Source organism: Giraffa tippelskirchi, chromosome 7 (genome assembly GCF_054371585.1).
Source record: "Giraffa tippelskirchi isolate mGirTip1 chromosome 7, T2T-mGirTip1v1.2.pri, whole genome shotgun sequence".
In the NCBI taxonomy this organism is placed as follows: domain Eukaryota; kingdom Metazoa; phylum Chordata; class Mammalia; order Artiodactyla; family Giraffidae; genus Giraffa; species Giraffa tippelskirchi.
The window spans coordinates 47,373,524-47,392,944 of record NC_137281.1 but is presented as its reverse complement, the minus strand read 5'-3'; the positions used below and the strand labels follow the sequence as shown (position 1 = coordinate 47,392,944).

At 59.0% G+C, this 19,421-nt stretch overlaps 1 protein-coding gene across 1 annotated transcript in view; it reads right to left on the bottom strand.

The window, feature by feature from the left end:
* Nucleotides 1-16,252, bottom strand: part of SLC7A5 (solute carrier family 7 member 5) — a 29,249-nt gene extending 12,997 nt beyond the window's left edge. The window contains exons 1-2 of the mRNA XM_081513347.1: nt 15,624-16,252; nt 3,280-3,405 (exon numbers count right to left, since the gene is read on the bottom strand). Of these exons, the coding sequence (XP_081369473.1) occupies nt 3,280-3,405; nt 15,624-16,155 (658 nt within the window). The 5' untranslated portion in view covers nt 16,156-16,252. The remainder of the gene's footprint in view (nt 1-3,279; nt 3,406-15,623) is intronic.
* Nucleotides 16,253-19,421: the final 3,169 nt, after the last annotated feature.

Below are 19,421 nucleotides of genomic sequence, written 5' to 3'. Positions count from 1 at the left end.
TGCCTGTTCTTTGGCTCTGCCTAAGGGGGCTGGGGGCGAGGACGGGACGGTTCCCATGGCCGGCCTGTCTACTGTGTCATCTGATTTTAAACTTCTGGAGGAGCTGCTGCTGGACGTCAAGATTGGTGTGAAGATTCAAAGGACCCTCTCCCCACTGCACAGGCAGGCAGACCCGCGAGCACCAACTGTGCCCATTGCACAGGCTGGGAGACCCCCGAGCACCAATGGTGCCCAGCACAGGGCTTTGCCCTGCTGCCGCCAGCCTGCTGCAGCCCTATGCGCATGCTGACCCCCCCAGGGTGGGGCAGAGTGGGGGCGGCAGGGAGACAGAGCCAGCTGCCAGGCCTTTGATTTATTCTGGGTGGGCTGCACAAGCAAAGCATGTGAGCTGCACAGGCAGACAGAATGGTCTCAATTAAAAACCATCAAAGAGCACCCGAGGGGGTGAGCCACCCGCATCAGTCCTCCCACCGCGGCTGAGGCGCCCCGTCTGCGCATGACCCGCTGCTCCGGGCATCTGGCCAGGAGTAGACGGTCCACCAAGCACAGGCCCTGTCTCCTGGGGCACAGGTGACTGGGGGAGGACAGAAGCCCAGCCTTGTGGCCCCAGTCAGCGTCCTGCAATCCTAGTGTGATCCTGACCCCTCCAAGATGGCCTCCGTCATGGGCACCCTGAGTCCTGTACTGGAGGGGCCGGGTCCAGGAGCACCCAAAACATCTCCCCCTGGCTTTGAAGAGAGCAGCTCTGCTCACAGGCTGCCCGAGGCACCTGCCCACAACCCAAAGACAGGCCTGGGGCACTGCGGCCGCTTATCAGATGAGGACGTGAGGCTCTAGGAGGTGCAGGGCTCTGCCTGGGGAGACCAGTCTGAGCCCCAGGTCCTCCCAGGATGAGGGTCTCCTCCTGGCCCCACAGCTTCCTCCGCCCCCCCTACCACCCGACCACCGGCAGAGCTGCTCAGGGCCTTCTCCACCACCTGCCGACACCGCCCTGGGGCAGGATGCAGGGTGGGCTGACCCCTGAGGGAGCTTGTGTCCCCGCACACGGTGACCATCCACAGTGGCCTCCACACCCAGGACTCCTGCTGAGCCCAGTGCCAGGTGAGCTCACGGGAGCTGCCCTTGGAGGGGCGGGGCTGCCTGGTCCCCTCCCATGACCTCCAGCAGGGGGCACCCTTTATCTGCAAGGTGATCCCAGCCACTGAATCCACAAGGTCCCATCCTGTGTCCTCTGGGCAGGGCCTGGGCGCCAGGGACCCGCCTTCTCTGTACCTCTCCCACCTTTCAATCCGGCAACAGCCTGACCTTGGGCCGAGGGCCTTGCAAGTGCTATAGGTAAACGGCAGACAAAAGCAAAAACACAAAAAGCTGCCCAAGCTTCTAGCTCAGCCCTGGTGTCCTCAGGGCTCCACCTCCCGACCCTGCCGCTGGGCCTGCTGCTCTCTGTGGCCTCCCCCCGCTGAGCCGTGCCCACTGGGATCTGAGATAATCTTAGTCTCCCCGTTCCTGAAAAGGCTGGGAGTGGTCTCGAGGGCCCACACGCCCAACTCGCCCACCCCCAGTCCCAGCGACCCCCTACACCTGCAATCTCAGTCCAGGACTGAAGAGTGGTCCCTGGTCACACCAACCTCCACTCCGGCCCTCAGAAAAGCCATCCTGGTCGGGGCTGACCGCCCCCCCCCATCCAAGTTTCCTATTCATGGGTCTGGTCCTGGAGAAGGAGAACGGGAAGGAGGGCAGCACTACCTGTGAGTCTCACGGCATCGAGGACAAGGCCACAGAGGCCTGGAACCAGACCTGTGGGCCCCACGCCCCAGCCCCTTCTGCAGCCCCGGGACCCCTGGGCTCCAGGCAGGCCGGTGGGGCCGGGCACTGGGTGAAGGACAGCAGAGACAATGCATGGGCCAGTCTGTGAGACATAGGTCATGCCCTCCAGATGCAGTGCGGCCCGCAGCCATCTGGGCACCGTGGTGCTGAGCCCCGCCTGAAGGGTCCTGGCCCTCCTGCCGACGTTCAACACGGGACCCTGGGGCAGCCACCGGAGATCAGGCAGCGGTCATAGGGAAAGGGCGGTTTCCACAAAGTCCTCTAGAAGGGAGGGGACTATCTGGAGGAAAACCTGAGACAGGAATTCTGCAGACGCTGCACTGCCTCCCAGGTTTAGAAAGGAATGGCTTCAGGGGGAGGATGTTTTCCACGGCAACAGAATTATAAACACGTTATGTATTCAAACTGAACAAAAGCTCTTTGCTATCCCTGCTGAAATCTGTTTTCACAGAAGTCCAGTCCCCCTGCATTCCTTGTCAGTCTGCATCTTATCACACCAGCCATGCGAACCTCACTCAGCAAGTCCTCCTCCTCGGGAGACACGACACAGTGCCCAGCGGGACAGGCTGGTGGCCCAGGAGGGGTTTCTTCCCCCACCTGTCGGTTCCCACCGTAAGCTCCAGATGGCAGGGAGTCCCCCTCCATCCTGACCACCTCCCTCAGAGCTGTCACCCCCTTGACACCTGGAGCCTGGCCTGGCCAGCGTGCTCTAGACACAGTCTTATCTTCAGGAAAATGCTGGGGCCTGAGATCCCAGGAAGCCAGGGGATACAGGCTGGTCTCCCACCTCCTGCCCCCGACTCTTATCAGCACTCACATGCAGAGTGAGGCCCCAGAGTCCCTTCTTACACACGGGGCTGGGATGGGGACCTCAGCCCCGTGGGACCACTGACCTGCGGCAGCTGAGCAGATGGTCACCCTGGCCTGCCGTCCAGCCATCCCTCTGTTCACTGAGACACACACCCCCCCCTTTGGAAACGGGGTCGACTCCACCTGCCCCTGCCCCACCAGATAAACTCTGTGGGCCACCCATTATGCCACGTGGGTGGCCATCGTGGGAGGGGTGGGCATGGTGGGCGGGCATCCACATGGCACCAGGGCCCTGCTGAGGGCTAGGGGCACGTTCCTGAGTGGAAGATCCACCAGCACTGAAACAGCACCTCAGCCACATTCCTGACACGGCAGGTGCATCGCCAAGCTCTCCCCTTGACCCCCTGTCACCACCATGCCCGCCCTGTGTGGACAGGGGACCATGGTCTGTGTGGTGGACCCATTTCTCCCACTGCTCCGGGACTGACAACTTGCCAGTGACCACATTCACTCGGCCTACCTCAGCATCAGCGCTTCCCCTGGGACCATCCGACCCACTGACTCCAGTGAATCCCCTTAGCCAAGGCGGTGGATCTGGAGCCGGGTGTCCAGAGACGGCTCCCCCACCCTAGGCGCACTCACCCTTCCCGATCTGGATGAAGCCGAGCAGGATGATCAAGGCCAGCGCCAGCAGCTTGGCGGCAGCAAAGGCGTCCTGGACACGGGTGGCGGCCTTCACGCTGTAACAGTTCACGGCCGTGAGTAGCACTGTGGAGACAGGGCAACGAGTGAGTGCCGTGGAAACGCAGGCGCTCCCCAGGCACTTCCCTGGGTCTGACTGTCTGGACTCTGGAAGGGAGGGGACCCAAGGCCACAGGCTGAGAGCTGGGAGCCCAGGTGCCCCCAGGCTGCCATAAGGGACAGATTTCAACCTCCCACGGGGAATCAAAACACCTCCACCCACACCTGAGTCCCTCCAGGGGGCACCCTTGAGGAGCACAAGCCCCACACTGGGGTGGGGTGTGTGTGTGCAAGCAGTCGCCTTTCTGCTCCCACCTGACACTTTGGCACAATTTATCAGGCACCCTAACCTCTCAAGGTGGGAAAGCTCTCTTCAGAGAGTCCTCGTAGGATCTCCTGGGGACACAGTGGATGAGGCCTAAGCCTGACAAGCCGGGGGGTGGGTGCAGGGGGCGCTGAAGGAGACGCACAGCCGAAGGTCCCAGTGGTTAGACCAGAGAACCAGCGCCAACTCTGCTGCTGGTGTCCCAGCAGGTACTGAAGACCCCACCCCAAGGCAGTCCCCGTGGCGGGGTGGGGACACGGGGCAGCCAAGCCAGGCTCCACAAACTCAACGACACAGGCACACCTGGGACCCGGGGAGACCCTGAGACCTAAGTGGGGGTGGGGGCTGAGTGCTCAGGGTCCTGGCGAGCTGGCACAAAGGCAGCCAACTCTGTAAACTCACAAGCAAACAGAACGAGATGAAAAGGAAGGAAGAAACCAGCCCCCCACCCATGCCCTCCTCCACCGCATCCCTTGTGGATGAGATGAAAACAAAGGAATGACCCAGCCCCCAACACCCATGCCTTCCTCCACCGTGTCCCCTGTGGAAACGTCCAGCGTGAGGACGGCTCTCGGGGTGGCTCTCCTCATGCCACTGCTGACACCAGCTGCCCAGGGGGATGGCCAGGGCACACGTGGGGCCTTTTATGCTGGGCAGGCTGGCAGTCAAACATTAACCGGACGGCCTAGACCCACGGGAAGGACATCTGTCCACCATGCCCTGCACACAGCGCTTCTCCAGACAGAACTAACCCGGGCTGGCAGGTGCCACGTGGCTCCCTCCCCAGCTAAATTAATTACATGTACTTTTACAACGTGAGGGAAAGGCCCCCAAAGAAATAAATCCACTCTAATTAACTAAATGAGAAACGACAGTCCAGGTGGGCGAAAAACAGGAAATGGCCCCATGAGCTCTGGTTAGGACCAGCCCTGACCCACAACTTATCTCTTGGAAATTAACTGATACCGGATTACCACCCTCCCTGTCCTTTTCTCTTTGCTGCTCTAAGCCTGGCTGATGCAATGGCTGACCAGGACTGTTTGCCACGCCCCAGGAAGTAGAGGTTAAAATCTGTCTTAAAACCAGTTGCCTTTGGCCCCTGCTCCTAAACTGAAACCCTCAGATGTTCCCCACGCCAGGTGCGACAGTGGAGGGCTGTGACAAATGGACCCGGAGTGGCCCTCACTCATGGGGACCCTGGCCGGGCCCCCTGGGCCCCCAGGTGGTAGTCCTGCACTTGTCAGAGGCTGGTGGTGGACAGCCGCCTCAGGGCGGTGGGGGCCATGCGGGGGGGGGGGGGCGGGGCGGGGCAGAGTCCCTGTCAGGGCACCAAAGCCGTCTCCAGCGGCAAGAGCTGAGCCCTGGATGGGAGAGGCTCAGATGAAGGGGCCAACATGTGCAAGGGGCAAACAGCACCAGTGACCCTCAGTGTGTGGCTCGAGGGTGGACACACACTCAGTCCAGGCCCTCCAGATCAGCCCCAAGGCAGCTGTCCTGTGTTATGCACATCAGCACTGCCACTCCCAGCACAGAAGAGGAGCCGGAGGCTCAGAGAGGACCCCTGTCCTCGGTGACAGGGGCAGACCCGGGACTCTGGGGCCACTCTGATACACACACCCCCCACTGTGGGTAGGGAGAGGTTGAGCAGCAGGGAATTCCTTCTCCTGAGCATCCAGGATGGTGCAACCCACCTTGTGGCTGGGATCCAGGGTGAGGGGCCCTGGGAGGGCAAGCCCAGGTGTCCTCCCACCAGTGGCCCGAGGAGCCTGGGCACAGCAGAGGGCAGGGAAGGGTGGGAGGGTGGGGAGAGGAGGGGGTTTTCCAGGCAGTCCTACATTTCCTTAGGTGGAAAGTGACAACCCTGAGGCCTTGGTTTCCGCATGCAGCAAGAGGCTGGAGGATTGCATCACTCTTCCATTCATGCTCCTGCCCAAGCCGGAAGTGGGGTTGGGCGGGGGAAGAGGCGTGGCCAGAGCCGCTGGGAGGGGGAGACTGCGCAGGCAGTCAGCAGGAAGCAGGAAGCATGAAGCCCCGCGCTGCAGCCCTCGCTGCTGTCACCTCTGCGCGCCTCAGCGGGTTTGGGGTCTCCGCCCCAAGGTGAGCGGGGGGCTCCTCTCCCCACCCCACAGATGAGGTCTCTGAGGATCCAGGAAGGGGTTGTGGCTGGCCAAGCCCAGCCCAGGGCCCCCAGGGCCCCTCCTTCAGGGAATCAGGGCCCTGCTGGGCAGGTGTCCCAGCCCCTGTGGACCCTGAGAGGGGGTGTGGCTGGCCAAGCCCAGCCCCAGGGCCCCTAGGGCCCTGTGGACCCTGAGCTTAGCTCTGTCTCAAGACAGTGGAGGCTCTAGTCAGGAGGGAAATGGGCCAGATTCCAGGACAAAGGGGACTCTGTAAGATTCGTTTCTTTTACAGAAAGAAGAATAAAAACATAGAATGAGGGACTTCCCTTGTGGTCCAGTGGCTAGGACACTGCACTCCCAATGCAGGGGACCAGGGTTCAAGCCCTGATCAGGGAACTAGATCCCACATGCTGCAACTAAAAAGAACCTGCATGTCACAGTGAAGATCAAAGATCCCGCATGCTGCAACTAAGACCTGGTGTAGTGAAATAAATAAATATTAAAAAAAAAAAAAAACACAGAATGAGACTTTAATGTTCATTGACTTTGGCCGATGAGTAAACGCTTTACTATGTCCTTTCCAACAGAATCTAAAGTGAATAAGGGGCCCCATGAGGGGCCCCATCCCAGTCTTAGACAGCAGGGCTAGGAGGCCGTCTGGGAATCTGGGTCAGCTTCTGTCTGCCCTGGCTTTAAGTCCATCACCTCAACAAGGCACCTCAGCTTCCACACCACAGAATGGAGGGGTCATCTGCGTGAAACTAGGGTCTCTGCTGTCACCATGGTTACCGGCAGCCCCCACCTGTGCTTCAGGGCAGGGGGCACAGTCTGCCCCAGGGCACACGCAGGCAGGCAGTGGCTGGAAGCTGGCCCCCTTGGGGTTCCCAGTGCTGACACCCCCCAGATAAACACCAGGCAACAGCTGGGGCTGGAAGATAGAGGCTGGTGGGCTCAGGAGAGGAGCGGTTATAGGCTGTGGGCAGATGGCAGGGCAGGCGGGGCCTGGTGGCTGGTCACACAGGCCTTCAGGGCCGGGCCTGTCCTGGCCTTGTCTGGCTGTGACATGACACCTTGCTGCCCTGCAGGGGCGCCCCAGCTCTACCTTGCAAGGGGGTCGGGGCCTCAGGTTTCCACTAAAGGGCCAGCCACCTCCGGCAAAGTCACCATCCCCTCATAACGAACTCATGGCCTCGTACTCACAGACTTGCACTTGTACTCTTGTTCCCTCACTTGCACCCATCCTCATGTCTGGGAGGTCAGGACATGCTGCCCGGTGAGGGAGGGACAACCCCCGGCTGGCCAGCCTGGTGGGCTGCTCGCAACCCATGGCCCCCTGGACCACTGGTCACGTGTAGAGCCTGGCCAGGAGCACCAACTCCAGCTGCAACCTGGCCAACCAGGCGGCTTGAGTTCAGAGTCCTGTCTGCAGACCGCAAGCCACCCCCATCCCATGAAAGCAATGAGCGGGGTGGGCATACAGATGGGAGGCGTGCACCAGGACACTTATCTATCTGAGCAGCAGCCAAAGGCTCTGCCCAGCCTTGCCCAGCCTGACCTCTCACCCCAGCCTGACCGGTTATCTCCCTCTCCAGGCCTGGGGTCCACCTCCGACAACTCTTCACACACAGGCTGTCAGCTGACAGCCACTGGGGGCAAGCCTCCCAGCCCCTAGCAGATGCTGGGCTTGAAATGCAGCAGGGCCTGTTTTCACTTAAAAACACCAAAACAAAACACATCAAAACCCATTTCCCTCTCTGACCAAGGGTAAAACCCTGATGAGCCTTATCAGGGCTGCCCCTGGATTCTGTGCATGCCAATAACAAAATAACAACCTTGACAGCTGGGGCAAAGTATGAGCACCCACTGTCTATACCCCATCACTCAGTGCTGTCAGGGTCCCTCACCCTCATGGGCAGGCAACAGAACCATCCAGAACCACACCATCTGGGGACTGGCTGCCCCCACTCTTCAGAAAATTCAGCCACCGTCCCTGTGTCTGTGAGGGGGCTGCAGCCATGGACCCTCCCTTGTCCCCAGGTCTGCAGGGACCATCCCCGCCCCCCCGCCCCGAATGAAAGGATTAAGGGCCCATGGGCCAGAGCCCCAGAGCCTGGAACCTCACTATCAAGAAGCTGCCAGGAGTCTCTTTGAAAGAGGTGCTTTCTTTTTAGGGTCCTTGGTAAAAAAGGGCCAACGCTTGAGGAAAAGACAGTCTGAGGCCCAGGAGTAACTGCCGGCCCCACACAGGTGGGAGAGGCTGAGATGCCAGGGAGATGAGCACTGTTTTATCAGAGCTTTGCTGGCAGGCCCCCATCGGTGCCCTAAGACAGCCCTCGGTGGGCCCTGAGATGGGAGAGGAAGTGGGTGGCAGGCCACACAGGTTGCAGGAAGCCAGGCCAGCTGGTCTCCTGGGGCAGCAGCTGGTACCGGGCCAGAGAGCACCAGCTGCTGACCACTGAGACCGCGGCCGGACGAGCCCCGGGCCCAGGCAGCCAGCCCGTCTGAGCCTCTACCCATCAAACAGGGTCACTCCCTGGGCATCTGGACCCGAAGCCCCGGCTGCAGGTGGGCCAAGGCTCCTGGACTGCAGCCAGTGACCCCAGGCTTGAGTGGGCCAGGTGGCTGGGAGAGCGGCTGGCAGTGGGGCTGACTACTGAAAAAGCACCAAGTTGCTCTGGGGTGTGTGTCCTGCCTTGACCCTATTGTCCAAATCCGCTCAGCATGCAGGGACCCAGGGCTCAGAGGGTGCTTGGTGAACTAGGCCCTCCGCTCTGGTCCTGGACTCCCTAACGTCCTCTGGGCTTGGGACGAGCCCCCCACCCCCAGGCCCAGTCCCCATGGTGGCCTGCACCCCGCATCCAGCATTTCTTCCCTTCCTGCCCTAACTCCCCCGACCCAATAACAGACTGGTCTCCCACTGTGTACCACCTCCCAGAGCATCTGACTGGGCAGGCCCAAGAACCCACGTTTCTGACAGTTGAGGGGTGTTGTCCAGAGGACCCACATCGAGAACCAGCAGCTGACTTCACGACGTGTAATTCCCCTTTACTGGCTCCAAGAGAGTGAGTGCTCAGGACCCACCCGTACTCCAAACATCCGAGGAGGCTGGCACCAATTCCAGAGGCACTGGAGTGCAGAACCTACGTAAGGCGACAGCTAGGCTCCAGGACCACCCACAATCCCGCCACTGGCCACTTAAGATCGGAGCTTCCAGAGAGTCTGGAGAACTGAACGAAAATGAGGGAATTCCAGGGGCAGGGGCTGCTCAGATGGGACCCAGGGCTCCATCTAATTCCCATGTCCAATCTCTGCAGAGACAGGACGTGGACACAGGAGCAGGCAAACACAAAACCTCAGTTCAGCTGGGACACGGCCCTTGTCGATCACTGATTTCCTATGAAAACAATTACTAATAAGCCGAGTCACATTTTCAAATGCGACCAGCCCTGGAACATGTGTTTCGTGTTTTCCATTTTTAACCTGGGCTGGGTGACACCCGGCCAGAGCTCCTCCACCCTTGTTCGGAGGCAGAAGTCTCAGAAAGCATCTGAAACCGCTTCATTTCAAACACACCAGAAAGAGGCAGGTTCAGTCCAGTCTGAGATCTGCTGACACACAAGCCCTGAAGTTAGCAGGAAACTCCACAAATAGCCACATCTCATTTTATTGGGTTCTTACAAAGCAGAGCCCTGCAGAATAAATAGAGGTTCCCCAAAGCCCCCCCAACCCCAAAAACACCCAGGAGCCACAGGAAGGAGACCCTTCTAAGTTGGTCCTGATTTCTCACATGCTGTGTGATCTTGGGGGTTGGTGACTTAGCGGGTCTGAGCCTCTGTATTTCCTCATCAGCTAACTTGGAATACTGCTGCAGGCCCTGACCAGCGCGCCTACAAATTATTAAACCGAGCAGTCACGGCCGAGTGAAGATATACTAAGGAGCCGAGGCTGTGCGTGTGGGTGTCTCCACAGTTAGTATCCACCCCCGGCTCACACCTCTATGGTCTGGAAACCCCCACCCCACTGCAAACCTGCTGCACCTGAGGGTGACGGGACTCCACGGCCCCCGCTCAGCAACCTAGTTTGCTAGTTAGGGGAGGTGGGTGAGGACATCCAGGCCTCCCGAGTCCCACTCCTGTGTGGTGGCCCTTTGCCTGGAGTCTTCAGCCCTGGTACCTGTGACAGGTTCCCACACTGTGCTACTGCAGACCTGGCTGAGCCTGGGGTGCCTGGGTGTCAGACCTCCCAACCAGGTGGTCCCAAGTGCAGTCAGGGTGGGCCAAGTCCTTAGGGCCCCACCACACACACACTACTGACATCCCTGGAGGGGAGGGGACACGGCCCGAGCTGGTTCTGACCTGACTCTAAAGCAGGCTGTCAAGTTGGTGGGGGCCCTGGGGCAGGGGTCCTGAGCTGGACGTGCGGAAGCACGGTGAAGTAGCCTGCCCCCCGCTGTGAGCACCACCATTCATGCCTGTCTGCCTCCCAGTGGGGCTGCCCCAGTCCCCAACCTGTTCCCCTGCCTCAGCCTCGACACCCAGCATGAGTCCTCGTGTAGACCAGACAGGGCTGACTTCAGAGCCCGAGGACCCCGCACAAAAGTGCAGGCAGACAGCCCCCTGCTGACACGACCCGAGAACACTCCCCTGGTCCCCTGTGATGGGCCAGCCATCAACCCTCAAGGGACACCCCCCCTCTCATCCCCACAATCCAGGGAACAAATGCATGATTGTAAAGACTCTGGTAACTTCCCCTCCCTGCCCAGACCCCCTGAGTGGACAGCCCCTCCTTGTACCCAATGGGGCCAGAGCTCCCGGTCCCTTTGCCAGGCACACCTGCTCTGTCATTTCCTGCCTGGACAGTCCTTCCAAAACTGGACCCCTGCTGCGATGGGTCAGGAACTCACACACCTCAGCAGGTACAACCTGCCCGCGCTGCTCTGCTCCAGGTTCTGAAACCCAGGACCAGAGAGGCCCAGCTCTCAGCCCTGGGTCACACAGCCAGGGCCCTCATGAGCCTTTTGGCTGACAGGGTGTCCTTGACAAGGACCAGGTGAAGAAGACCCAGCCCTGTAGCCTGTGTCCCTGCTAAGGGCTGAATCCCATACCGGCCTTGGGCAGAGGCCTCGGTTCTGTACTGGCTATACTTGGGGAGACTCTCCTCTGGGTTGTCAGCCAGCAGCCAAGGTCAAGGTGACTCAGAGAGCAGATTGGGTTGCCTACAGCGTGCTGGAGGTTTCTGAGCAGGCAAGTCCCCCGGGGGTGGGGTGGGTGGGGCCCAGAGAACTGCCCCTGCCTGGAGGCTGGACTAGATGGACCGGGGTGGGGGTAGGTCACCCCTCCCTGCGGCACAGGAGGGTGTCAAGGCCTCCCGCCCAGCCCACCCTCCCAAGCAAGAATTCAGGACTCCTCCGGGACTAAGCAAAGAGTTGGGTGGGGGCCTCCTGCCAGGATGCAGACAGGACCCCAACCATGAGCCAAGAAACCACTACTGGATGGGGCAGTGGTCCCACTGTGGGGAAGGGAAGGGGCAAAACTGGGGGGTGGGGGGTCAGGTGTGCTTTGGGAGCTCCCGGGGTCAACGATCCAGATCCAGCAGGCCCAGCAAGGTCACATCAACTGGGGGTGTGAAATCACGTATGCCCGGTCCCTGGCACCTCTCACGGAAGGAGAGGACAGGAACTGGAGGCCAGCGTGGGCACAGGACAGGGCCTGTGGCCACGGGGCAGCTGGAACCCACAGGGCAGCTGTTGGCCACCCTGCTCTGGAAGGTCATTTGCAAAGGGAAGGTTTTGAGAGGAATATGGCATTTTCCTAGACAGCTTCCTGTAAGGGGTCCGACTGCCCACAGTGGGGGGAGGTACGGGGCGGGGGGTGGAATATGTGGGGGAAGTGCTTCCCAGGGAGTCCAGGACACAAACCTCAGATCCACTAGTGCTTGCCCTTGATGACCAAGCACTTGGACATGGTGACAGACATTGTTCCAGACCCCCGGCACCCTCCACCCTCACCACAGACACGGCCGCGTCCCCACACGCCGGCTGATAGAGGTGGCTCAGGAGGAGGACACCCTGTCTCCCTGGCTGTTAAGTGGGGGGATGGCAGATCTCAAAGGCTGGGCGTTTCTCCCACAATGGGGACAGGGGTCCCGGGGGTCTGGAAACCTGTGACTGAGAGCTTGGGGGGGACATCTCTGGGCAGGGTCTGCACACTCTGTGGGATCATCAGAGGGGCCCGTGATCCAGGGGAAAAGGGTCAGAAATGCCCACGTGGCGTCTCCCGCCTCCCTCAGGTCACACGCTCTGTCGAGCACCCGCTGCGCCCCGTGACTGGGCCGGAGCGCTTTCATGTCTGGCCGGGAAAGTCGGATTTCAGGGCTAATTACCTGGCTGTCGTCTGCACTCGGCTCACAGCCTGCAATCCCAGGGTCGCTAGCTCCTTGGATACACCCAGAAGCCTCTGCTTCACGAGGCGAGGGGCTTAGGCCGGGCAGCTGGCAGACATCCAGACAGCTTGCAGTGGGCGCGGATGGTGTGCCGGCCTTGCTGGGACAGGCCTGGTTTGAGGCCCAGGGACACAGTGGTGGACACGCCAGGAGGGTCTCCCGTCGCCAGGAAGAGGGGACCACAACGGGAATCCTGGGGGAGGGGTGTGCTGCCACACAGCCCCTCTTCGGGTCATGACCTCAACTGACCATTCTGCCCTGGAGCCAGCTAGTGATGGCTGCCCCAGTGCTGGGAGGGGCCGCCAGTGGGGTGGGCTGAAATGCCGCCACTTCCCACACTAAAAGGGGGTGCGGGGAATGGTTTCCAGCTCAAGACGTCGAGGGCCAGAACAATCACAGCCATGGTGTGACACACTGTGTGGGGTGCCACGTGCATTAGGCACGTCATGGCAGAGTTCCCCCAAACACCAGGAACCCGAGTCACAGATGCAGAAACAGGCTGGGAGGTCGTGTGAATTTCCCTAAAGCAGAACCCAAGTCTGTCCACATGCAGAATGCAGGCCCTTCACCTGACACAAGTAGAAGATATCCGAGGTCATGGGTCCCCGAGGACAACAGCTGAGGACCCCACCCCCACTCCACGCAGGTTGCCCCAGTCAGGGTGATGTGGGCAGGCCAGCTCACCCTAGGGGAGCCTTGGCAACCCCATCCAACCCCTGGGAGAAGGAGGGAGGCTGTGCTCTCCAGGCCCACCAAGGGCCACCAAGCTGGAGAGGGACGCAGAGTCCCGCTCTCGGCCACCAGCAGACCTGCCAGGTTCCACCAGATGGGTGATAACTAGGGGGTTATGGTAGGAGAGGGGAGGGGCGACTCGAGGTTGCCTTCTGTGTCCACAACTCAGACAGGTTCTGAGTCTGGCCCAGAGAGATCCTCAGTCATTCACCTGAGTGACCTCTGCCGCCCTGATAAAACCCAGGATCACCTGAATCTCCGGTGCTACCAGTAAGTGATAGATGACTCCTGCAAACCTAGACGCACAGCAGACTCCCGGGCTGTTGGCAAAGAGTCACGGAGTTTGTGTCATTCACCTTCATGACTCATTAGAAAGACAGAAACCCCAGGGTCGCACCATGAAAGGGCCCCATGCTGTCATTTCCACGTCAGACCTACAAGAAAAGGGACCCTCCCCCATTTATTTTGTCTGCAGGATCATTCTAAGCACCAAAGCCAATGCGAGCCACCACCCAGCCACCACCCGTAGAGAGCAGCTGTCCTGGGGCGTGCCCGGGGGCAGGAAAGACAACCAGCAAAACTGTGGCTCCACAACATGCTGTTCAAAGGGTGGGCCCCTGGGCCATTCACCAGGCACCGTTCAGGCCGTGGGCTGCTGGGCTGGGGTGCATGGACTTGCTGCCACAAGGAGGGACTCAGGGAGCGCGTGGTGGAGGGCCCTTTCTCCTCTTGAGGAGAAGTTGTAGAACCCGGCCTGTGTGCAATAATCAAACAATTAGAAACTGTGGCTTTTCACTGCCATCTCAGATGCACCCAAGAGCAGACCCTTTCTTGGGTGGTTGTGACCTTTCTGCCAGCCTCGGACAAGCCCCTGTCCCCCTCTAGACATGGCAGGCTCTAGACTAGCGCTCCCTCCTTCAGACGGGGTATCCCTGTGTTACTGAAAATCTCCTTTTCACCAGAAAATACAACACACACACACAACACATTCACAAGGGGGGTTCAGAGGAAAAGAGCAGAGAACGGCCAATAGACATGTAAAGAATGTCATCCTAGCTCGCACGAGAAGGGGTGGAACTGATGTGACCCTCCTCACTGCCCACAGGAGTCCTGGTGAGGGCATACCCGCCACAGCTGCTCTAGAATCCATCCTGCGGCTTCACCTGCTTAAACCCAAAAGGTTGAGAAAGTGAGAGATCCATTTTCCAAGATCACAGAGCTGGTCCTTTAAGGCAGTGTTATGTCATCACATCCTGGGCCCAAACATTAAACAAGACCTAGCAATGATGAAAATCGGACAATGAAAATTCTACTGACAGAAAGTCAACAGAGGGGCTTTTCCTCACTCAAAAGACGATGCCCAAAGCATCGTCTGAGAAGCCCACTGGAAGCCACAGGTTCCCCCGCCCTCAGGCAGATCAACTATCGCTGTGACTGTTCCTAGATTTGGGCCAAAGGTTTTTATAAGCTGAGATGTTCATTGCTGATATTCCCCCCAAAGGCAAGACGTCCCCCTCTCTCGGCATGGCCGCTCTGTGGCGGGGGGTCTCAGGTCTCCCGGGGTCACTACTTCCCAGAGTATGCCTCTGAAAGACCCTCTGCCCCCCACCCAACACACACACAGTGAGCTGGTGCCCAGGCTCCAGAATTCCAACAGCGCCAGCGTGTACTGCTGGTCAAAAGCCGCTCCAAGCAATGGCACGGCTCTCTGAGTCTCGGGGTGTGGACAGAAACCAGCCCTGCGGGCCCCACACCTCTGTGCTCCTCAAGGTTTAGGCAGAGCCTCAAATCAGGTGGCAGGACACTTCCACCCTGCACGCCTCCCGAGACGTTTGCAGCCATAGACAAAGATACGAAAATCGTGTGGCTTTCAGTACAACTTTTTTTCCCCTGAAATCCCACCAGAAAACAGCCCACCAGCATACCAGGACCTCCTCTACCAACATCTGGGCTGTGCCCAGTGGCTGTATTTCAGCACAGCTTGGATCCCAAAGCCAGCGCCCACCCTGCACACACTTAAGCTGCAGTCAAGCACCCCTCTTTTAAGACTGGCTAGAGGATGCAACCTTCAGAGGACTCCACTATTGTCTAAAAGAGCAACTCATTCAGTGCCCAGGCACAATTTTACTATTATTGGTTTTGTATGAGTCAGCCCTTCCTGACGAGCACGTCTGAATGACGTTTGTTGATTTTTTTTTTTTTTAAACTACGATCTCTCTCCACAAACAGTAAGGCTTGGGGAAGTCAAAGGACACAAGGAACAGACAGGTTTCTCAGGCACTCTACGTGGGTGCCTCTCAGGAGGTAAGTTAAGGGTCAGCTCAAGTAAGGCTCTGGATAGACCGAGTGGGAAGGCGCTACCGGTCAAAGGCTCAGGGCGAGGACCCTGCTGTGTGACTCACTGCGGAGTTCCCAAGGCAGTGTGGAAACGAATGAATGAAACCCACGTGGAATGTATTGAGGCCATTGCCCTCAGTCTAGAACTGCGGGGTCGGACCGGGGCGGGGGTGTAGGGATGGTCCAGGAGTGCCGGGAGGGCCCGGGATGCGACGACCTCGGCTCGGCACCCCCCCCCACTCCAACCCTCCCCGCGCCCGCCGGTGTCCCGGGGCCCGGTACTCAGTACTCACGCACGCAGAGGCAGGCCACGAGCTTGGCGGCCTCCTCGGGAACAGGGCAGGTGGGGAAGACCGGCTTGAGCAGGTAGGTGGCGAAGACGAGCGCCACGATGTACTGCGAGGAGGGCCGGATGATGAGCAGCTCAATCCACAGCTTGAGGAAGGCGGGCAGCGAGCCGTACACCTCCAGCATGTAGGCGTAGTCGCCGCCCGACTTGGTGATGGTGGTCCCCAGCTCGGCGTAGCAGAGCGCGCCCACGATGGAGAACACGCCACACACGGCCCAAACCACCAGCGCCAGCCCGGGCGATCCCGCCTCTTTGAGCACTCCGGTGGGCGTCACGAAGATGCCCGAGCCGATGATGGTGCCCACGATGATGGCCACGCCGTTCAGCAGGGTGATGTTGCGCTGCAGGGTCACCTCGCCCTCCGCGCCGTCCGCGCGCCGCGCCGCCAGCATCCGCTCCCGCGCCTGCCGTTCCTCCTCCTCGTTCGCCGGGAGGGTGGCCGAGGCCGCGCGCCGCTTGGGGCCTGAGCCCGCCATGCTGCCGCGCAGGGCCGGGCCGGGCAGGGCCGGGGAAGTCTGGACACCCGGCGCGCGCCGCCCACCGGAGAGGACCGGCTCTCCCAGCGTGGTCGCTGAGTTAGCCAAGAAACCTCCGCCATTTATAGCCGGATGGTGGCCCCGCCCCATCGGGCCAGGCCCCGCTCCCGGCCCGCCCGCCGTCTTGACGCGCCTGCTCCAGGGGGTTTGGTCCAGGCAGCCGTTGAAAAGCACCGGACACCCCTACCCGGCGCACACGAAGCACGAGGTGACCTGCCTGGCTGGCGATCCTGGCCCCAAGTGGTCCCGGGAATCCCGGCTCCGTCGCGCTCGCACGCGCGCGCGGAGCGCTGGGCTCCTTGCCCTCCTCACTAGCCCCCGGTCGTCCCCGCCCACCTCCCGCGCGCACTGGGGATCCCCGCTGCTTGAGAGGAAGCGAGAGGGTGCAGCAGGGCCGACGACCTGGGGCCACAGCAGAGGATGGTGGGATTTGGGGCGCCTTGGGGGCTCACTCAGAGGAGGCAATGCCTGCCGCCCTGGAGGGCGCCCAAGGCCCGAGGTGGTAGGACCCCGCTTGGTCCGCTCATCCCTGGGACTTGGGGAATATATTAAGATGGTCAGAACCGCCTCTGGAGAGTGGGGTTTGGCGAGCTCTCGAGATCCAGGCTGGACCTGGGACCCTAAATCCCAGGGCTGAGGGAGCGCGATCTCAGAGAATAGGGGAGCACTGAGGCTGCATCTGAGCTCATTCATTCCTGGGCTCAGAAATTCTCATTCTATCGCAGGGGGAACTGCTTTGCCAATGAGCAGCATTCAAGGGCTCATGGCTTGGAGGAGCAGCGACATAGACTCTGGGAAAACCGGCCTCTGCAGAAAGCTTGGTTACATTGACAAAATGAGGGTTTCCTGAAGGAGCCCGGTCTGCAGGGTGAAAGGGCCTTAGCCTTGAAGGACTCCAGAGGCACCTGGGTCGCAGGGGCAGCCAGGTAACCAGTGCTCAGAGTCGTAAGAGGAAATGCAAGATGACAAGTCACCCCAGGCCTGCAAGCAGGAAAGAGTCAGACATGCTTGCTGATGAAACTGACGTGTGCAAGAGAAAGAATTTAGAATCCCATCTCAGGGGGGTTTAGCCAAGGCATATCATTTGGACCTTCCACATCCCCCCCCCAAATTAACATCCCCTCCCCCCGCCGTCCCCAACAGGCCAGCCCTTCATCTGCCATGTTCCAACCAAACACTTCCACAAGCCTTGGCAGCTGGAAGATCACACAGCACAAATATTAGCTTGCAAGATGTCTGAGTTGGTGACTTGGTGGAATCAGGAATAACCTCTCAGCTCTTGTTCTTCCCACTGTCGTTTTAGAGGGTGCTGCTTGGCAAAGACCAGACAACCAAAAGCTAAGCAAACTTTCTGAGCCTTTATCAGGTGTGAGCCCTCGGTGTACAGAGTCTCATTTAATAGAGGAGCTGCCAATGTTACTGGAGATGAGGAAACAGTCTCAGCCAGAGCAACGGGACTTGTCTGACCAGTGCCCGGAACCTGCTGGTGCTCATTCTGTCACCTCTCTTCTTGTGGTTTATTTATCACTAAATTTGTTTCACGAAAATAGCAGTTATTTGTCAATTTCTAAGGAGAGATCCCGAGCTCCTCCACCCTGTACTCCCATAGCAAGCACCTCTTGGAGCACCTCCTCCAGACATAGACAGGCAATCAATAATTGCACATCAGAGTGTAAAATTAACAACAATGATAAGCCCAGGGCTCTAAGAGGCCAGAGAGCCAGGTGGAAGGAACCAGGCCACTCCACTACAGCTTTCCTAGAGTGAGAATTAACAAGGGAGACGGGAGGGACGGGATACGCACGTGGACTGTCATGTCTCCCGTGAGGGCTCCTGGGAAACTGCAGAAGACTTAACAGCTGGATGGTGACAACCTCCAGTGGTGCTCCCACCATCTCCATGGCAACTGTGCCACCATTGTCAATTTCTATCTGGTTTTCATATGAGACTGTACTAGATTTCCAAGGGCAAACTTGATTAGTCTCTCTCTATATATGTGTATGTGTGTGTGTGTATGTGTATGTACCTCAGACTTCCCTTACTGGAAATCTAGAACCTTAGTGGTAGAGAACTTACCTGCCAATGCAGGAGACACAGGAGACAAGAGACTTGGCACACAGGATTCCAAAACCTTAGCTAACAGCACCATCTGGTGGACAACAAAGCAACTTTTTGTCCAGTTCTGCTCTGCAGTACTCTTCAGTTGTTGTTTTAGTCCCTCAGTGTCCAACTCTTTGCAATCCCATGGACTGAAGCCCTCCAGGCTCCTCTGTCCACGGGATTTCCCAGGCAAGAATACTGCAGTGGGTTGCCATTTCCTTCCCCAAGGGATCTCCCAGACCCAGGGATCAAACCTGGGTCTCCTGCATTAGCAAGCGGGTTCTTTACCACAGAGTCAACCAGGGGAGCCCACTCTTTTCAGTGCTAGCCAGTAGTTTCTTAAAAGTTATGTCATCTATTCTCACAAAGATTGGTGGAGGGCATTTCTACAGGGAGAGCTTGGGAGTTTCAGTCAAAAACTTTAAAACCATGTGTCTCACCTGACCTGTAATTCCACTTGCAGAAATAGATCTAAGGTGGTAGGGAGTGTGCTGAGTTTTGGCTACATGATTGTTTATTGTAGTTTTAAAAATGGAGTCGCCAACCCTGGAAATAATCCAAACTTCCTGGGGACTTGCTTTGGTAAATGTTGCTACATCTGCGTGGTGGGATCCAACGTAGCCATTACAAACCCGAGGTACACCTCTAAGCACAAAGTGCTCTTGATATACAGATGAGTGAAACAATGGAGTGCAGCATTCCAGAGCTCTATCTGGTGGGCCCTGGGGGTGTTCTGGTGGAGCCCAGGTGCGTGCTGAGCTCTGGGAGAGCTGCCACGTTTGGAGGAACAAGCAGTTTGATTCTGGGCTGCAGGATGCAATCTGGGCCCAAGGTCGCTGCCTCTTCTGCGGAGGAGCCTTTCCCAGGGCCTCTTGGAACAGGGAGTGTTGGCCTTGGAGAAGCTGAGCCCAGCGGGGACCTGTCCCTACACTTCAGTGGGAGGAGCTGTGTCTCTGGGTCAGGGGTTGCACACTATGACCCCTTTGGGGAAGTCTCTCCTGTCTGGGAGCTCGGCGGCTCTGAGTCCAGCCTTGGGAGAGAAAAGCCCGTCACAGGAAGGGTAGGCTGGATGTTGCGCCAGTGTAGGAGCTGCCTTGAAGATTTTC